The 20,512-nt window shown below is 39.9% G+C and overlaps 1 protein-coding gene across 30 annotated transcripts in view; it reads left to right on the top strand.

The window, feature by feature from the left end:
* The window catches only part of AOPEP (aminopeptidase O (putative)), a 376,610-nt gene that overhangs the window by 35,669 nt on the left and 320,429 nt on the right, over nt 1-20,512 (top strand). For all 30 annotated transcript variants that reach the window (XR_011531426.1, XR_011531425.1, XR_011531428.1 and 27 more), the window contains exon 3: nt 10,648-10,814. Coding sequence is in view for 24 of the 30 variants with exons in the window: in XM_070589922.1 (XP_070446023.1) it covers nt 10,648-10,814 (167 nt within the window). In the remaining 6 variants the exon portion in view is untranslated. The remainder of the gene's footprint in view (nt 1-10,647; nt 10,815-20,512) is intronic.

Here is a 20,512-nt window from a genome sequence, read left to right as displayed (position 1 = left end):
TTCTCAGGGCTCACTACAAAGAAAGATTAGACTTGTGAATTACATTTCATGTAAAGTTTTGAGTAGGAACGAGTTATAGACAAGTGCTGATTTCGTAAAGAAACTAAAGAGGTTCTTGGGCGTATCTGGCTCCTGGGAAGGTTGACTTAGTGAATTTACTCTTGATGTCGCCTTTTCTGATAATTCAATAAAATGCTCATTTACAGCAGAGTTTAAACTGTATCCTTGCACGTTTATGGTTATATGTTAGTAAATAAGCGGCGTTTATGCAGTCTTGCAAGGATAATAAATGTGGTTTAAAAAAGAAATCCTCAAAAGATCTTTTCTTTCCCTTTTGTTCTTTTTCTGGGGGGAATTTTATTGCAGTCAAGATAATCTTCCATGATTAGCCACCAAATTTCTGTAAACTCTCCCACATGCTTAAGAGTAAATTTGGGTAGATTCTGCTAACTGTTGGGATACTTTAAGGATTTTAAAATGCCCAAGGATCCCAGATTGCCAGACAGAAATATTTCCTTAGTGATATGAGTGAATAGTAATCGTCAGGTTACAATGCTTTTTTAGTATAATTGTGTGAAAAATACAATTGCGTTGAGCTTATTTCCTCCAAGGCAGAATCTACATTTACTAAAACTAAAATAGTTGTTATTTTTTACCCTTGAATGGCAAAATACTGTCAGTATACCTACTGTAAATTTTTAGTCCCAGATGAGAAACTTTTTATTGTTATTTTATGAGTAGGAAAATTGAATAAAGTTATTGGAAGCTCTTAGAAAAATCCATGTCTCAATTGTGGAAGATAGCTACTTTTCATCTTTACCTTGACCCTTACTGTATGTAAAGATTTCAAATACACTTAAAAAAATGAATTATATTTGCTTTCAATAAATTTCTATTTTTGAGCAGATTTTAGAAACTTAAGAGAATCTCTAAATTGGTATCTTTTGTTTCGAGTTCCATCAGTGACTTCTCCTTTTCTGACCCTCACTCTGCTCCTTGTCGAGAATAAAACTTAAGTTATTTTGTTTGATAATATGTAGGTAAATAATCATTTAGGAGGTCAGGGGCTCCCTGGAATGGAATGCAAAGTGTGACAAAGCAATCCAACTGTATTAAAAATGTATGAAAGAACCTCACTAAAGGAGTAGGGGAAAAGGCGTGGCCTAAATAACGCTGGAAATGAGCGGAGTCTCTAAGATTAAAGGCAAGAAGGACTGACCTAAATACTATGCTGTAGTTAATAAGCTTGTTTCCCATGGGGGTGCAGGTGAACACTTCTGGTACCACTGTCCATGCATACTAGAACTGAGTAATTAAGTGAATGGATGGCAGATTGTGGGAGCCAGGTTTCTCACTGTTGACCTGGGAGGTTACACATAAGCGAGAGGAAGAGGCTGGAGTGATCCCTGCGGTAATGGAGTAGAGTTGGAGATATCACTGTGAACTCGTGTTTAGCTCAATATAGATATAGATAGTTGCATGTAGAAATAATTATAGATATGAATGTTTCCAGGGCTTAGCAAACACAGGTATATTTCCTTACTTCTCAGCTGAGAGGGTTTAGAAGCAGTGAGCACAACCCAGGGCCTGGATCTTGGTTTCTAATACCATTCTACAATAAAGGAACCAGGGTTTCTTGGAGAAATGGCTAGGACTGGGGCAGGAAGTGTACGAAATGAGCCTGGAGCATCATGTAGTGTCCAAGAACAAGGAAATGCTCAAACAGCAGCACCAACAACCCACAATTGTGGGTGTCATGTCAAAGGTCCAAGGAGCCATCTGAAAAACTAATGGTCAAAGCTGAGTGACAAAATGAAGAAAATAGTTTTGCATGATAACCCAAAGTATAAAATAAATATCCATGAGTCCATACTGATATAAGTAAATGATTGAATAAATAAACAGATGGAGGAGAATGGACCAATCCGTGGTGTAAAAGAAGTCCAGGGTATATAGATACTCTGTCATCAAGGAAGTGGAGCATAACTCCTCACTCCTTAAGTATGGACTACACATAGTGACTTCCTTCCAAAGAGGGAAAAATGAGTGACTTTACATTGGAGAAGCCTGAGAGACAGTTGCCAGGAGAAACCTGTTGTCAGTTGTCCAGTTGTCAGGAGAAACCTGACAAACCTCAGCAAGGAAATCAAAGTTAACATCAAAAGGGATGAGTCATGTTGGTAGTATGTACCTTTGATATGATGTGATGAAAATGGCATCTTGGCGATCTTCCTCCCCAAACCCATAACCCCAGTCTAACCAAGAGACAAACAGATAAATCCCAATTGAGGGACATTGAACAAGATAACTGACGAGTGTTCCTCAGAGCTCTCACGGTTAGCATAAACAAAGAAAGTCTTAACCTGTCGTGGTCAAGAGAAGCCTAAGAAGACATGATGATTAAAAGTAATGTAGTATCCGAGAACAGAAGAAGGACATTAGGAAAAATCTAAGGAAATCTGAATAAAATCTAGACTTTGCGTAATAATGTATCACTATTGGTTTACCAATTGTGACAAATATACTAATGTAGATGTATGTAATAGGGAAAACTGGGTATGGGTCTATGGGAACTCTGTGTATTATCTTTGCACTCTTAAAAAGAGACCTGAAATAAAGTTTATTAAGAAAATAAACTTCAAATTTGGAAATAAATCGCCATCTTTCTACCCTGAAATCCCTGTTTCATAGGGGATGTCCTGTTTTTACCAAACGGCAGTGTTCTCTGGAGAAGAACTAAAAGTATGTTTGAAGCTATACAAGAGTATTTCTTTCAATAATTGTCAATAATTTTTGCTTTCCCATTATTATTCTAGTTCTGAAATAAAATGTCTGGAAATACAAAAATTACATTTTCCTACCTTGGTATAGCCATTGTGGGGTCGTGGCAACCCTTGAACCTAAGTGCTCTTTCTTGCCTTCATCATTCAGATGCTGGATTTTAGGTGACAGTGAAAAATGACTGATGAAACAGACAGATACATAACAATCTGATACAACATGCTTCTTGGAAAACTTGTTTACTTTTGTGTAGTGTGTGTGCCCTTTAAAAAATATTTTGATAAAAACAGAGACAAGGTCAAAAATGTGTAAGAGTGTTCTTGCTAAGCTAGAAAGGAGGGAGACAATATATTTTTGATTCTAATCCTCAACATACTTAAGAAAAAACCCTTTTAAACATGGAAATCTTTATTCAAAGTTTATGTACTTTCTACATTTTCTTGCATTTTTTCCATTCCAGTGAATAAAATGTTATTTAAAACCAAAGCGTTCTCTCTGGTAATCCGTTCCCCTTTCCCTTTGGATCATTAAAATAGTTGTGGAACCAGCCAAGTGGGCCAGAAGATCTGGACTTAAGCTGATGATATCACTGAGCATGAGTTGAATGGAGGGGAAATTCGGTTAAATATAGGAAATTTATTTTAAAAACTATAATTATTTGAATCATTGTTAAAGATAAGGAAACTGGGAAGATATGTTATAATTTAAAGTCATATTAAAATTTTAAATTTCCTAAATCTCTATGATGTTTCTTTGTTTTAGACAAGCCCAGGATGAAGTTGGCAAAATACTGAGGAGAACGATTTTTTACTGTTATGTTTATTCCTCAACTATTGGACCAAAGATGATGTAGATTTTGGGGTACTTTTAGCTTGACATCAAAACCAGAACCACCTGTTATGTTTTTCCCCCACTATAAAATAGTTTCATTGTTTTATATCTCACTTAAAGGGAAATTTTAAGATTAAAGGAATGAGTAGAAGATCCTTCAGAAGAGATTTTAGGTCTAAGGGGAACATTTCTACAATTAATACCCTTTTTGTCTTTACTTGCTTCAAGAAACCAATACAACATTCCTGAGAACTGAAGTGGAAATAATACATTAATTCTATAATATCACTGTATAACTGCAAAGGAAGAACTGATAATCATAAACTTGAAAATGTTTGGTAGAGTTCTTTTTCAGCCTGTTTTCCCTTTGCTGCTCATTCTAGATCTACCAGAAATGCTAGTCGAGTCATGGGAGAAAAGACAGTGATGGACTGTCTTAATTTAAACAAGTAATCAAAATGACAAACCAAAGAAAATAAATGAGTAACCAGACATCAACAGGAAATAACAAATCACAACGACCGATAGCCAAGAGCACAGTCTGTTGAAAAGAACCTAGAAAGTAAGAGCCGAGAGACCTGAGGCCTCGTCAGAGCAGTGCGGCCAACCAGCTGTGTGACTTCAGAGAAGTCATTTTACGTCTCTGGAGCTTAATTTTCTTTTGTGTAAAACAGGAAGATTCCATCTGGGGATCTCCAAATGTTTTCCACATATAAAATCCTATATTCAAAAGGAACTTCCAGATGAGAAATTCCGTATTTGCCTTTATAAGCAGCTTGCCTATTTTGTACCCAGAACACATCTGGTGAAAACTGGTGAATTTCTGGCTCAAACTCACTTTCCCTCAGTCCAGTCCGTTTTGACTGTACACAAAATTTGTCCGAGTCAAAGCAGCATTCTCTGTGGATCTGCCATATGTTCTGTATGCTTCATGAATCTTGGTTTGGGTAATTGTTCCATGAAATAGAAAATAAGGAAGGGGTGTGTGTGTGTGTGTGTGTGTGTGTGTGTAGGGGGGAGAGAGTGAGTTGTAATTGGCACTTGCTGTTTAGTAATCTGGCTCTTGGTTTTTGTGGCGCAAGAAAGCAAGAGGGTTGCTCACCTGCGGTGGGGGCTGTAACTTGGGTTTATGAGAACCTAGAGTTGTAAAAAAGATCAGGTGTAGGAAGGAGAACAGATGGAGAGGAATTGAAGGAGGCCTGAAGACTTTGTAACCCTGGGAATCTTATGAAAGAATGTGACCCACTAAACCGTCACATCTGTGGTTCCCTGGCCTCCAGTGACCAGATCCGGGCCTCATTGTGGAAAAACACCCTATCAAGCCACACTCATGACAACCGTGGGCTCATCACCTCCTACCCTCTGCTCCTGAAGCAGCCTTCACCGCAGTCACTGAACAGTGACAACCAAATCTCTGAAAATGGGTGATTTTATGGAAAGTAGTAGAACTTGAAACATTTTTTAAACTAAAAATAACCTCCTTTTCACCCCGACTACAAAAAGACAAGTGCATTTAGTAGTCAACTGAAGAGAAAGAAAATATATGGTTTGAATCAATCCCACAAGTTTTGCTTTATAGATGGCTCCTCCTTAAGAACACAGCAAGCACGTTGGTATTTGTTGACCTCTTACCTTGAAAGGCATGGGTTTCGCCCATTTGGGCTGCTGTAACAAAATACCACAGACAGAATGGCTTATAATCAGCAGAAATTTATTTCTCACAGTTCTAGAGGCTGGAAGTTCAAGATCAGGGTGCCAACATGGTTGGATTCTGGTGAACGTCCTCTTCTGGTTTGCAGACTGCCGGCTTCTGGCTGTGTGCTCACATCATGGGAGGGGCTGGGGAACTCTCTCCGTCCTCTTTTGTAAGGGCGTTAATCTCATTCATGAGAGCCCTGCCCTCATGACCTAAGCACCTCCCAAAGGCCCCACCTCATACCATCACATTGGACGTTAGGTTTTCAACTTAAGAATTTTGGGGCGACACATTTTGGACCATAGCAGCATGGTTAATGTGTCTCATCCTGCTTTGATCACTCCACGAACACGCAAATATGTAAAGAAGCTGAAGTATTTGTTATTCTGATGGGTTCTTCCTTAATTTAGAAGTCCTTTAATGGTCTCAAGCCTTGGGCCTGCCTCTCACTCCCTGTCTTACTCTGTTTTCTTTCTGATTTTCAGAGTCCTCCTCCTGTTCCCACAACTCTGTGCGCTTAACTGAGCTCCCCAAGGAGACTCCCATGTGGGTGTATATCCCAGGGTGTGTGGAATTAGCCCTGGTATGAGAGCTGTTCTTTGTTTGCTGGAAGGAATTATTCAGAGTAGAAATAATGAAGTTATAAGTGTCAGAGAATTTCAGGCTGGTGCCTGCACATCTGTCCCATGAGCATCTAGCAACATGGCCAAGGTGCAAGGCTATGCTCGTCAAGTAAACACAGCTGCATTTATTTCACTGATTACACCTCCAGATAGCTGCAGAGCATGTTTGTAAATACACATAGATGTTTCTCCCTTCCTGGGGCACGGTGGGCAGGAAATCAGCCCTCCACATAGTTCTCATTTGAATGTGTGCATGATGGGAGCCATCTTTACTCTTGAGTCACCATGTAGAGGGGGTATGATTTTCATGACTCTGTGAAGACCCCACCTTCACCTATTCTCCACTTGCTGTCAGATGCCCAAAGTTCTACCACTAGAGCTTTATCCATAGGTAAAAGCTTTCACCCCTTTTAAAATATAGTTATGTAACTCTAAATTGTTTTAGATATTTGTTCTATGATGTGCATATGGATATCAGCTTGTAAAAGCTCAAAAGGCCATTGGTTATAAAGTCATTGGCACTTGGTTTGGGGGTGTTGGGATGGGAGGAGTGAAGCTGCAACTGAGAAAGAGGAAAAGGCCAAGAAAGGAATAGGCTGGGAGCACAAAGAAAATCTGTAATTTTCCAGAAATTTTGCCTAGGATCTTCCTCTTCCGTGATTGTTTTCCTATTTATGAAAACATTCCAGTAAGAAAGCAACTGAATCTTATATCAGACATGGGTATATTTATGGGTGTGGCTTTTAAATAGATGACTTGATCTATACTTTCAGAGGTATAGTGCTGAGACAAGTGGAAAGCTAGAAAGAAAACACATAGACTTTAGCAGAAACGATGCCCCAGCCACATGAAGAGGAAGGTAGGAAAAGAGAATTGTGAGGACAGTGGGGAGGTCAGAGGTGAGAGCTTTCTGGGGACCTGGTCAGGTAACTAATTCCCATGGTGGGAGGGTTCAGGTGTCCAGGCATAGTATGGCAGGAAGAGCCTTCAAGAGGATGGCAGAGGGATCAGGACAAAACCCTAGAATAAAATATCTAGAACTAGGCCATTGAGAGGGGAAATAATAGAGAATTGGGGAGGAAAGGATGGTGATAACATGCTTTTTAAAAATCCACTCATTGGGAGGATTACCCGCAACTCCCCAATCTGTGTGTGGCACCCAGACTCAGATCTGCCTGCAACATCAATACTTACTACTTCATAAAATCATGAGTCTTAAATTTTCTGAGATCAGTCTGATTTCGGACACTCAGTCCCATTGTTGGACACTATACTGTCTGGGGTTAGAAAATCATAATCTCTTGTGTCCGTACAAGTGTCCTCTGCCATTTGGTGTGTAAAGCCCTTTATCCACAAATTAAACAGGTAGGAACTCTCCTTCTACTTTGTCCCTTCTTATGAACTTGCCTGTCATCCTGAGTTTCCTTTCTTGTTTAATAGCTTCATAATTCAAGTCTTAGCACTTAAGCCAGAAACCTGTGAAAATTCTGTTAGTTAACTATTGTTGTATAACAAATTACCCAAAAACTGAACAGCTTAAAAGAAAAATATTGTTTCACACAGTGTCTGAGGGTCAGGAATCCAGGATCAGCTTAACTGGGTGGTTCTGGTTCAGGATGTCCCACAAGGTTGCAGTCAGCTGTCTGCTGGGGCCACGGGCGTCTCAAGACTTGACTGGAGCTAGAAGGTCATCTTCCAAACCCACTTGCATGGTCCTCACTCACTGTGGACCAGAGGTTTCCATTTTACCATGTGGGCCCCTCCATAGGCTGCCCAAGTGTCCTCATGATATGGCAGCTGCATTCTCCCCAGAGCACGTGATGAGAGAGAAAGAGAAAAGTCTCTAAAATGAAAGCCACGGACTTTTAAATAATCTAATCTCAGAAGTGACATCACTTCTGCCATATCCTAGTCACACAGACCAACCCTGGTACAATTTGGGAGGGGACTGCACAAGGGTGTGAACACCAGGGGCAGAGGTCATTGGGGGCCAATTTGGAAGCTGGCTGCCTCAGAGAGGCCTTCCTTTCCTTCTCCCTGTCCTTCAGCAAGTCACTAAGTCTTTCAGATTCTTCCTCTGCAGAATTTCTCAGATATGACTTCATCTTAAATCTGATTGTTTCTTCACGGAAGAGGTGTGAAGGCTGATGGAGGAAGCAGTGGGGACCATATACCTAAGGGCGCAGGCAGAATGCATTATAATATGCTAGCATGGCCTCCAACCAAACCTTGTAGGGAGAAGGAGAGCAAACCTCTTGGCAAGTCCATCTTTTGGAGAGGATTTATTTCCTGGGCAGGGAAGGGAAGACTAACACCAGAGTCACTCTAGGGAAATGAGGTGTTGAGCACAAAAGAAAAGCACAGATACTTTCAGACTTGGCCTAAGCACCCTAGGACTTAAGACCATAATATGGGGTCAGGTCCCCTTTGTGTGAGATAGAGAAAGTCTTAGGAGATCTCTAGGTGAGGGCCGCTGCTTCCCTGTAAGCATCTCATAGGCTTACCTCCACAAGTCTACTTAGATTGGAAGTGGCTTTCTAGAGCTCTTGAACTGAGAAAAATTGTGCCGTCCATTCTGCTTCGGGGAGAAAGCAAGCCTTGATTCTCAATGTCTGCCATTGTCAACGGAAGCATATACCTGCCATTTGGCCGGGGGGAATATACTCTGTTTCTACTGACGATACTCACTTTTCCTTCTTGGGATGCTTCTCTAGATGGGCTTTTTGGGAAAAAACAAAAGACTTAATAGGTAAAACTTTCAGAACTAGGCGCACCTTGGCACCACCTACTGGGAGGAGGCAGCTCTAACAGGCTTCCTCCTTAGATTCTTAAACAGCCTGAGGCTGGGCAGTTAACTAAGGTTAAGTCAATTGACCAAGGACCCAAGGGGACCAAGATGGGAGCTCAGCACTCATTGAAATTGATGAGAGATTTTGGGCCTTCCCTGAAAATTTGCCTTTGTTCTTGGATCTATAAACTTGGGGTACAGAATATGGACTAGAACAGACAACAGAAGTCACCTATCTGCCCCTATCCTGTTTTACATGTGACTCAGAGAGGTCAAGGGGCTTCACCACAGTCATTTAATAAGTTGGTAACCCAGCCAGGACTAAAGTCTTCTGAATTTTGACCTCTTTCCCTGCCCCATGTTGAACCTGTGAGTTATCATGGCATGTATACTTCTAGGATAGGTAGATTGCAACTGCCTGTTTGCTCTAAGGTCCATTTTCTGCACTTACTATAATCTCTGAATGATAAGGAACCTCATTTCCCAGACTCCCTTGTCTTCTGCTTCCTGCTAGGTTTGGCTGATAGGGGGCACTGGTGGAAAGTTTGAGAGTAGGAGTTGGCGAGAAACAAGGTATTTCTTCTCCCCTCTCTGCTTCTTTTGGCCTCTCCAGCAATGACTGAGTCTCGTCTGGTCCCAGCATCCAGTGGACAGTCCCCACTGTGACTCTGGCCTCTGCCGGATGCCGCCTGCCACTGTAATTCTGTAACACCCAATGATACCAGCTCCTCCAACCCAAGGACCTGTCGCAGCTACTTACCGCTGTGGCTAATCTCTGGGTTGCCTCACTGTCCCCTGTCCAGCTTCTCAGCTCTTCTGTCACTTGTATAACCAATTCCCTGTATTAAATTACCTCTGTTGGTTGAGATCTAGACTGGTTTCTCTTTTCCTTACTGGATTCTGGCTGAAAAAGTAGGTCCATTGTTCTGTGTGTTCTTGCACATTGTAGGAACACAATGAACATTAAGTTATAATGATATTAACAAAAAAGGAAAACTGGTTTATCCGAGAGAGGTAGTGCTACGCGCTACTCGTTTACTCCGTAAATCAAGCTGATTAAAGCGACATCATGTTTGTCGTAACTCCTGAAAAGCAAAAAGTAGAAACATTCTCCTAAGGGTCAGTCTTGTGCTCTTTACTCTGTGGTGTCGGAAGAATGGATTCCTTTGATTCTGCAGGTCCTTTCCATCTCTGTCGACTGTGACTTAATCATCGAAGGGAACATTCTTGGTGTAGGTGGGTTTGTAATTTTTAATTGTAGCAGAACGAGCCCTAACGTCATGCCATTGGCTTCCTACACTCACTTTGGTAACGACTCTACACTTGGCCTTCCCATTATAAGCCTGGTGCTTGTGACCTCCAGTCCTGTTTATATGCCAACCCCTGTTTTGGCCTCCACACAAGGATTCCCACAAGGGTTCCATTTGAGATGGCGGTTTCCAAGATCAGGGGTATCTGCCTGCCAGCACTGGATTTGAGACCACCAGCTTGTTTTTCCAAGTATTAATATCTCAATAATCTCCAAACATATTTTCTTTTCCAGAATATTTTCCAAAAGGTTGGTGAGAATGTCTCTCAAACTTTTTCCTTTGAAGGCGTAAGGGCCTTAGGGGAGGAGCAAGGGTAATATAAATTTTAAGTTGGCAGACGAATATTTAAAACTTTATCCAAAAAATATTTTTCCCCTTAAAAAGAAACAACTCTTTACATATTTAAGTAATTCATTTGGGAGAAATTGCCGCTCAACTATTCACATAGCTAGCCCTTGGCAGTTTCAGTTCAAAATGCTTTGAAACCAGTCGAGTACAAAGCCTCGAAATGTTTTTCTCTTTGAAAGCTCAACTTAGCCTTCACTGCCATGGTGGTGAGAAAAGTGACAACTCATTTTAAAGATTCTCCCCATTTGTTTCTTTGTCTTTCTTCTGCAGGCCATGTGTTTATACTATGGGATCTCCCATAAACAACAGGGCCCTTTTTCCATGCCAGGAGCCACCCGTTGCCATGTCAACATGGCAGGCTACAGTTCGAGCAGCTGCATCTTTTGTTGTTTTAATGAGTGGGGAAAATTCTGCCAAGCCAACACAGCTTCACGAAGGTACTGTACATGTGTTATGTGCTTCTTTATGTATTGTACACAGGCTAGACCCAGGAACCCAATACGCAGTGTTTTTCTCAACTTTAAAAAGCTCCTTTATTAGTTGGGTTGGAATGAACATACTATAAAACATCCTGCCAGAGAACACAGCAGGGGGTGGGGAGGGACACTGGGGAGCCTGGGCGTGGGATGTGGGGCTCCTCACACCGGAGTTATTGATTCCTAGGTTATTTCAGCAGTTGCTTTCACCTAGTGGTTTGTGGGCCATAAGTGGGTGGTCTTGGTTGAACTTCCTGGGCAGGCAAGTGTCATGGAAACACTGTTACAGTTGAGTTGTCTGTGGTTCGGTCATGGTGCTGACAAGGTTCATCACTATAGTGAGCACTAGTGCTCCTGGTGACCAGTCCACAGTTACCAGGAGTTGTCTTGGTAAAGCATCTGTTCTACACACTGTTTGCCCATGAAGTTCTGAACCAAAAGTGGGTAAGAAAGAAGTCAAGTGCTAATGCATTTGTCTGTGAATTACTTGCTTATTGCAGTAATTAACTCTTTCAGTTGAGATCCTGAGCATGTTGATGCCAGGTAAAATTTTTGTAATTGTAATATTCTTTATTTAAAATATGACGTCTCCTTCCACATATTTATTCTAGAAACTTTGAAATTTACAGAAATGTAAAAGTAATACAATTAAATAATTTTAGAGAAAATGGTTGCTATCATTTTGTTGCATTTCCCTCCAGTATGTAAAGTCTATATGTATAGTATATATTATCATTTTAAAATTGTCATCATAGCATAAAGTTTTGTAGTCCCCTTTTTTCACTTATAATGTATCTTGAATGGTTTTCAGGTCATTAAGTATTTTTCAAAAATAATGATTTTAATGTCTGCATAATATTTTGTTATATGAATATGTCAGATTTTATTTCATATTTCCATATTATTAGACATTTTTATTGTTTCCAGGGTTTTTTTCCTATTATAAATAAAGTTGCACTAAATTCCTGTGGAGGTATTTTGTATAAAATTAGAATTATTGAGTCAAAAGTTTTGAACATGTTTAAGGCTGTTGGTACCTATTTCAAGTTGTTTTCTAGAAAGGTTGCACCAGTTTACACACCCGCCCGTAGTTATGAGGGTCTCTGTTTCCCTGGAGCTCATCCCTCTGCCAGGCAATAGAAGGTCCTTCTTTAATTTGGATTACTTTGATGACCAATGAGGTCACATGTCCTTATATGTTTCTTAGCCATTTTCATTTCCTATCTGTTCATTTCCTTTGCCCATTTTTATACTGAGGCCTTAGAGAGGTTTTCAAAAATTTGTTTTGTCTTTTAATTTGATTGGCTCTTTCAAAAGTAAAGATATTGGAGCTTCCAGGTTGGTGAACACGTGGAGACGCAGGGAGAATGGTGTGCCTGGAAAGGGCATGGGAGCTCTGTACCCCTTCCCACGTACCTTGCCCTGTGCATCTCTTCCAGCTGGCTGTTCCTAAGTTGCCTGTCCACTCTTCATCAAACCTAACAGAAAAGTACAGAGGTCTAATTGTTTCTTCAGGTCTTCATTTCCTTATGGAGGCTCCTGTGTCACATAGGACTTACATTAAATAAATCTCTAAGCTGTTCTATTTAAAAGAATAAAATAAACTATATTAATCTCATCGTATTTGTGAAAAGTATTTTTCCCAGTTTTTAGTGTGCCCTTAAATTTTTATATAATGTTTCTGATCTACAGGAGATTTTAATTTTTATGAGTCAAATCTATAGGTTTTTCTTGGAGTCTCTCTTTCTTTGCTTTGAGACTCACCTGTTTTCTTCTAATATTTTTATATAATTTAAAATTTTTAGTTTAATTGTGTAATTTAACTTTTTAATCTATTTGTAGTTTATTCTGGTCAGGGTTGTGAAATGAGGACTACACGTTATTATTTTTTTTCAAATAGGAAATCAGTTACTCCAGGATCATTTAGTAAATCTTTTCTGATTTGTGATATCTCCTTTATCATACACTAGATGTATACATGTACTAGAGTCTTCAGTGAGTGTTTACTTGATTCTCAAAGTCAAAACAAAACAAACATAATACATTTTAAAATTTTATTTTTAAAAATAGGTCACATTGACATGGTTTAGTTACAGATGAGCAAAGAACAAAAAATTTTCAATAAAGTCTCCTTTTTACTCCTAATTCCTAGCTACCTAGTAACTCTCCCTGAAGGCAACCAAGATAACCAATTTCCTTTGTATAGTATATTTTTCCTCTTCTGTTGCACAAATCATAGCATGCTATACACATTTTTGTATTGTGCTTCTCCTTTAGAATAAATTTATCTTATAGATAACTTCATATCTGAACACAGAGCTTCCTCATTATTTTTATGACTACAGAGTATTCCATAAATGAATGTTTCACAATTTAGTTGACTAATAGTTCTTGACTTCACTCTTTATCAGATAAGGAATTTAATGGACATTTACTTCTGTCATCTTCCTTCACCCACATTCCCCAGTTTTAATTAATCTAATTTGGATGTTTGGGACTCATATTATCCCTATATTTTATTTTTACATTATATCTTCTCTTCTAGGAATTACAATTATTGTTTTATATTTTCATCCAGTTTCAAATCATATTTGCAGTAAGCATTTAGACTTTCTTTATTCTTGAACTCTTTAAGTTGAAGCCTCCCTCAGTCAGCTGGAAAATGGCTTCATATATATTTTTTTCCAGAAGGGTAGATAGATATGTAGTTTATTTTCTGAGCCCTCCCATATTTAGGTTGGCTTTTTGTTGTATTTACTTATGAACAGTTCTTGGCTAGTTACAAAATTCTTAGGACTTCTTTTTCCTCTTAAACGACTATCTGGTAAATGTTTTCATTAGCATCTGTTAGTATTTCTGAGGAGAAATCTGATCTCAATTTCTTTTTTTATTCTTTGAAAGTAGTCTGATTTTCCTGCCTAGAGAGAGTTTTGTAGAATTTTTTTTTTAAATTTATGTAATTCAGAACTTTCTAGAATGAAGCTAGTTGTGGGTACCTTATTTTTAATCAACTTTATGAAAGTATAATTTACATATAAGAAAATGCATACAGTTTGTCTTGTTCAGTGAGGTTTGACAAATGCATACACCTATGTAATTAATCAGCACCCCTATGAAGATGTGTAGGACATTTCCATTTCCCTAGAAATTCCCTTGTGCCTTTGCCATCCCTCCTTAACTTTTTCCTCCCTGACCCCATTCCAGTCAGCCCCTGATCTGATTTCCATATCTATAGATTAGTTTTACCTCTCCTAAATATTCATATAAATGAAGCCAGTCCCTCTATACTCGTTTTGTGTCTGGCTTCTTTTGCTCAGTGTGTTTGTGAGATGCATCCATATTGTTGTAGGTGTAAGTGGTTCATTCTTTTTAAAAAAAATCATGAATAGTAGTCCATTATACGAATAAACTGCAGTTTGTTTATCCTCTCACCTGTTGATGGACATTTGAATTGTTTTTGGCCATTATGGGAAATATACTGTGAACATTCAAATGTAAGTCTTTTGGTGGACATGGGTTTTCCAAAGTATTTGAAGTCATTTTATATTCATTTTATATTGCACCAGCAATGTATGAGAGTCGAGTTGTGAGCATCCTCGTAAACACTTAGTGTTGTCCTTTTAATTTTAGTCCTCCAAATGGGTGTGAAATACTATCTTGTCGTGGTTTTAATTTGCATTTCTCTGATGACTAATGATGGTAAACAACTTTTCATGCAGTTATTGTACATTCTTATATCTTCCTTTGAAAAACGTCTCTTCAAATTATTTGCCTGTTTGTTTAATGTGGGCTTTTTGGTTGTTGTATTATTAGATTGTAAGTACATTATACACTCTAGATACAAGCCTTTGTCAGATATATGTATTGCAAATGTATTCTCCCAGTCTGTATGGCTTGCCTTTTCATTTTTTATTTACACTCTGTACTACCGATATTTCATAGAGACATTTTGTTCTTTAGTAATTCCCTTACAGACTTAAATTATTGTAACAGTTTCCTTGCAATCCTTTATTATCTTTTTTATCTGTTATTTTGTTGTCTTTTTATCTCACTCTGTTACACTGTTTCAGCCTCTCTTCTCATGGCTTTTTACTATTTTTTGAGAGAAGTTATATCTTCTTGTATCATAATGGGAATGCCAATTTCCTAAACTGGTTTTGGTTTCTGTAGTAAGTTGATTTCCAGGGCTTGTTCTTCCTCTGAGTCCTTGGGATGATGTTTTATTTTACCTTTATTCTGCAGTATTTTTTCCCATGGTGCTTATGGCTTTCCTCTCGGGTATGTACCCACAGACAGGATAAAGTTTATGGGTTTCCCTTCACCTTCTTGGTTCAACAGATGAGAGGATACTGATGCACACAGCTCCTTTATCCAAGCTGTAGTGTCTTGTTGGCAGTTGTCTAGTGAAGTTCTGCTGAACTCACGTAGGATCTTTTTCTACCCTCTCTGCTTGGTTCCCTGACATGCTGAATTGATTAAGTACATGAAACACTGCAGCCTCAAGCAGGCACTGATAACCTGGACTCCTCTAGCTTCCATTTCTGCCTATGATGGCTTACTTGTGATAACCACACCTCCCAAGATGCAGTGTGGCTCTCCCTACCCCCACCTCACAAAGCCTACCTACTTTCATTTCATGGTTTAGCCCTGCAATTCAGATGTAAAGGCTTGTGTTTGGCAGTGTTTCTCAAACTTGAGTATTATTTTTCTTTTTAGAGGGAAAAAACCCAAAACTCCCGATTCACCACGGTTGACTTAAATTATTTGTATTAGAATGATATTTTAAAAACTATAAACATAAGATTAGATATAAACTCTTTGTGCTTATAAATCTTAGACGTCTGTAAAGCCAAAGTAAAGGTGTAAATTAAATACAGACCAAACTATTAAATCAATAAAATTCAAACAAACGACTTGAATTTAATGTTAAGATTAATGTTTTGCTGAAATGAAATTGCCCCTCACGATCTGAATGTTGTGCTGACAGCTCCATAAGGTTCTTTTAGGACTGTCGTGCCTGTGCTACCCTGAGCCACATGATGATCTTGTTCTCTGCCACTTTTCTTTTATATGCTGTGTAGCTTTTGCTTACATAGAATGCTGTGATGTCATTGAGCCTTTCCTCACCGAAAGCATCATCCTCATGTTCGGTCCCCATTCTCTCTCAAGGATTGCAGCAGTGCTGCAGGTCCCTGTGCGGTCATGCCAGTTAATGCAGGTGTGAACTCTGAAACGGTTTGGCAGACTCAGTTATATCTGGATGATCCAGCCCACTGGCCCGATCCAGCCCACTGCCTATTTTTGTAAATAAAGTTTTATTGGAACATGACCATTGTCTCTGGCTGCTTTGGTGCCACAGTGGCAGAGTTGAACAGTTGCAACAAAGACTGTACGGCCCACAAAGCCTAAAGTATTTACTAACTAGCTCTTTACCGAAAAAAGTGTTCTGACCCCTTCAATATCTGTCTCTCATTGCCTGACTGTCTAGCTATTTGAAGATTATTATCAAAAATTAAAACAAGAAATGACTTGAAAATTTTCATGAAAAATTTTCATACCTCCAGGAATATATCTGTGGACCTTTTTTTTCAGAATGACCAGTTCAGGGCAGAGTTTAATAAAGTCAATGCTAATTGGGATTTGCTTACGTCCATACCACTTATACCTTATATGATATCACAGAGCAGACTTGACCAATTCAAACGGAGAGAGGATTGAGCCAGACAAGGAGAAAGAACTCTATGCCTAATACTGAGGTTCCTCCTGCAGCCCAGAGCTGGGGTTTATCAGAGGACAGCCAGGAAAGAGCGCTAACAACGCTCTTTGCCAGACGCAGAATCGCTGTTCTGAGGACGAATAATGTCTCCAAATGTCTCTGCACTCGTCGGAGGAAAAGGAGATGTGGATACAAGATGCTGCTGCTTCCTGTCCGAGTCCTGTTTTCTAGGTTGCTAGATTGGTCTCCTAGGACCTGTGCTCTGTGGTGCACATGCCCTTTAAAATGATGAGCTATGCTTGCAAACACGAGCAGCAGAAGCCGGCCCACAGTCACGGTTTCTGTCACAGTGACACATCGACCTGATGAGCACCTTTGCCAGGCACCAGCTGATTTCCCGAAAGAGGCACAGCACCTGGGAGCAGCATAATGTAATGAGGCAGATGACAGCGACAGGAGTGACAGCAGCCCTGGGGCAGGCAGCGGAAATCAGAAGACGGGCCTCCGAGTCCTTGCTACCCGAGGGAAATCATGTCTCCTAGCTATTTTTAAAAAGAAAGGCTAATGGTTTAGACTGTAGAATGATGGCCATCGAAAGAATTTTGTAGGCTGATAAGTCACTGTCCTTTTTTCAAGGAGGCTAAGTCAAGGTCATAGATCGAGATTGACTTGTTTGGCTCCTTTATTATTTAGCTTCCTCAGCACAGTGTTACTTGGGCAGACAGAAAGGTTCGCCTGCGTGTTGTTGTCGGCCTGCATTCCCTGCCAAAGTGTAGCTAAGCTATTAAGCACAGAGACGCGATGCCCAGTACAGTGCTTTGTATGTAATAGGTGCTCAGTACTTATTTGTGGAATAAATGTGTTCCGTGTCATGAGACAGAAGTAATACCTTCATGGAAGAAGTATTTAAAACCACTACTGGTAGTGACAGTGGTGACAAAAGTGATTTCAGGGTTGTTTCTTCAGTTATACTTCTGATTAGAGTTTATGCTTTTTCTCCAGGCTCAATAGATTTTAAAGGAAAAAAATTGATGTCGTACATTCTTATTTTCCCCTGTTTGGTAATTTTTTTTTGCTTAGTTTTGTTTTATTTGTGCAGAGTCTAATTTAGTCTATTCCTGCTTCCTAGAAAAATAAAATATTTCACTTGCATTTTTCATGGGAAGCCTCAAGTAAATCAACAAGACTGACTCATTTAAGCTCCTTCTAAAGGTAGGAGAAAAAAACCTATGAACAAGTGAAAGGTGTTAAAAACTATATGTGCCCTCGCATAGGATCTGGTTTCATCTTTCTCTGCAGAAGTAAGAGACTGTAGACATTACTTCATCCTGGGCAAAATGCTACTCTCTGGCCTGCCCAATGGACTAGCTCTGATATTCCCTCTCTTGACTTTGTGTGGGAAATTCCAGGGAAAAGCCAAGATTTCAGGGTCCAGACCCTCCTGTGTGCAATTGAAAGCCAACTTTTTTTTCCCTCTTGATGGCTTAAAATGAGCGATACTATTTAGACTGCTCCCACAGTATGCAACCAGGAATTACGTCTAAGGAAATGGTAAATTAAAAGACATTTAGGAATGGTTGTGATTGAGTGTTTTCACCACAAAGAGAGAATGAAAATAGCCCCTTGTTTCTAGAGCTGAGGAAACTTTATTCTGGGCTAGTCCACGTACCTGTGTTTCAAGGGGTAGGAGTACAGAGTGAGTGCATTCGTATTTTCTCTCTAGAAAGCTCCTGGTGACTGAGGACTGTGTTCTGCTCCGTTACAGCCCTCATGAGGTCTCACATAATGCCTTGCGCTTTCTAACTCTTTGTCAGTTCCTTCTTTTGTTTTCGGTTTGCTTTTGACTCGTTCTTGCTTGCCCTCCTAGTGCTGTGCTCGCCCGACTTGGCGTACGGGAAGTCATCACGATTTCCTTTGGATAATGTTGATTCCAGCAGGCCTGTGTATACCAATTCTTGTTGCTCTGGGTTTTTGTCTTAGACGTGACAGTCATGACTTTTCTCAGTGAGTGAAGTTCTGAAGTGTACCTGTGACCATCTGGAGCAGTGTGATTTGGTGTCCAGTTTGCTGATCCATTCTGTACTTGAGTTTATGGGGAGCTAGGTTATCTGTGTCATAGGTCAGAACGGCAGTTGAGACGTGGAATAACAAGCCTGGTGCAATGTATGCCTTCAGGTATTTATTAGCCACAAGGGACAGACCTCAAAACCGATGGAGGCGCTTGTGTCCTCAGTTCAGTAGGTGGCGCTCTTTTACCTGGTTCACAGGAATGATCTGGAAGGTCATTCTCTCCTGGGTCTCCTGTGCGTTAGGCAGTACCATGTTGCGGGGAGGGAAACCTGAAGCCTTGCCGGGTGGCATCAGTGCTTGAGAAGTTGTGGCATGACCTGGCGCATGCCCTGGTAGGCAGTGCCAGTGCATACCGGCCCAGGGCATTCTTACTGTCTCCTTTGTTCTGGTGCCAGTTCCCGCCCTTGAGCAACAGTGGAGAAGAACTAATGAAAGACAGTCACGCCATGGGTATTCAAGAGGGTGGCACTAGCTCATAAAACCAGAATGTGTAGACTCGGCATCTAAAAAGTAGTGAAAGAAAAAGAGCTGGGGTTTGCTGAAAGACCTGCAGAAGGCAGCCAAGAGAGGAAGAGCGGCCAAAACTGGGAGCTTTCCCTACTTTTTATGTATCTATTGTATTTATTATAATAAATATATGAAATATATTTTTAATGTATACATTATATATAGTGTCTACATACACTTATAAATACATATATTCCTTTATATACATGTTCCTATACATATTATCAAGCATGTTTACTTTGTGATACAAAGATGTTTCAAAATAATGAAATAGCTTGACCTATGTAATAGTTTGGGTGGGAAGTTCTGAAATTAAGAATAGTGGCGAGAGGGGCCAGCCCCATGGCCGAGTGGTTAGGTTTGTGTGCTCTGCTTCGGCAGCCCAGGGTTCGGATCCTGGGGACGGACATGGCACTGCTCATTAGGCCATGTTGAGGTGGTATCCCAAATACCACAACTAGAAGGACCTACAGCTAAAATATACAACTATGTACTGGGGGGATTTGGGGAGAAAAAGGTAGGAAAAAAAAATAATAGTGGCTAGAGAAAGAAACAGTCTTGAGGTAGGAAAGAAGCAGGGGCTACATAAGATTTGAGTAAAGAAATATGATAAAAGCATGTATCAGTTGGATGTTTTCCAGTGTTTCATGCTGTTTGTCTAATCTACAGTGGAAAAGTTTAAAAGATAAAGTGGATGCTTTTATTTATTTATTTATTTATTTATTTTTGAGAAAGATTAGTCCTGAGCTAACATCTGCCACCAATCCTCCTCTTTTTGCTGAGGAAGACTGGCCCTGAACTAGCATCCCTGCCCGTCTTCCTCTATTTTATGTGGGACGCCTTCCACAGCGTGGCTTGACAAGCAGCGTGTAGGTCCACACCTGGGATCTGAACTGGCAAACCCCAGGCCACCAAAGTGGAATGTCCGAACTTAACCACTGTGCCACCAGGCCACCTCCAAGTGGATGCTTTTAATAGGAAGAATTTAAGTGCCTGTGTTAATTTTCAGTGAAAACAATAACTCTTTAAATACAAGAAATTCTAGGAGATGCTTAACTCAAAGATAGTTAATGCACAGATAAATCATCTGCTTTTGCCTCTGTAGAAGCAGAGTAGGTGTGTGTGGTGTGGCTGTGCCTATGGTGTGTGTTGAGTGAATTTATCCAGGACTCCCCTGAGAATAGGACAATACCTTTCCAGAAATTTTGTATTAAATTTACTATTAGTGGGCATGATCGATATGTAAAAAATGACTTCAGTATCTTGACTTTTTTTCTCTTTGAACTTTTTTTTAAATAAAAGTGTTTTTCTCAAATAATTAGCAAAGTTTTTCATAGGTTAAGCATAAAAAGTTCCCTCTCTGGGC

The sequence above is a fragment of the Equus przewalskii genome, chromosome 22 (assembly GCF_037783145.1).
Source record: "Equus przewalskii isolate Varuska chromosome 22, EquPr2, whole genome shotgun sequence".
Lineage (NCBI taxonomy): Eukaryota > Metazoa > Chordata > Mammalia > Perissodactyla > Equidae > Equus > Equus przewalskii.
Note: the sequence above shows the minus strand (reverse complement) of the source record. Positions and strands in the feature narration are given on the sequence as shown.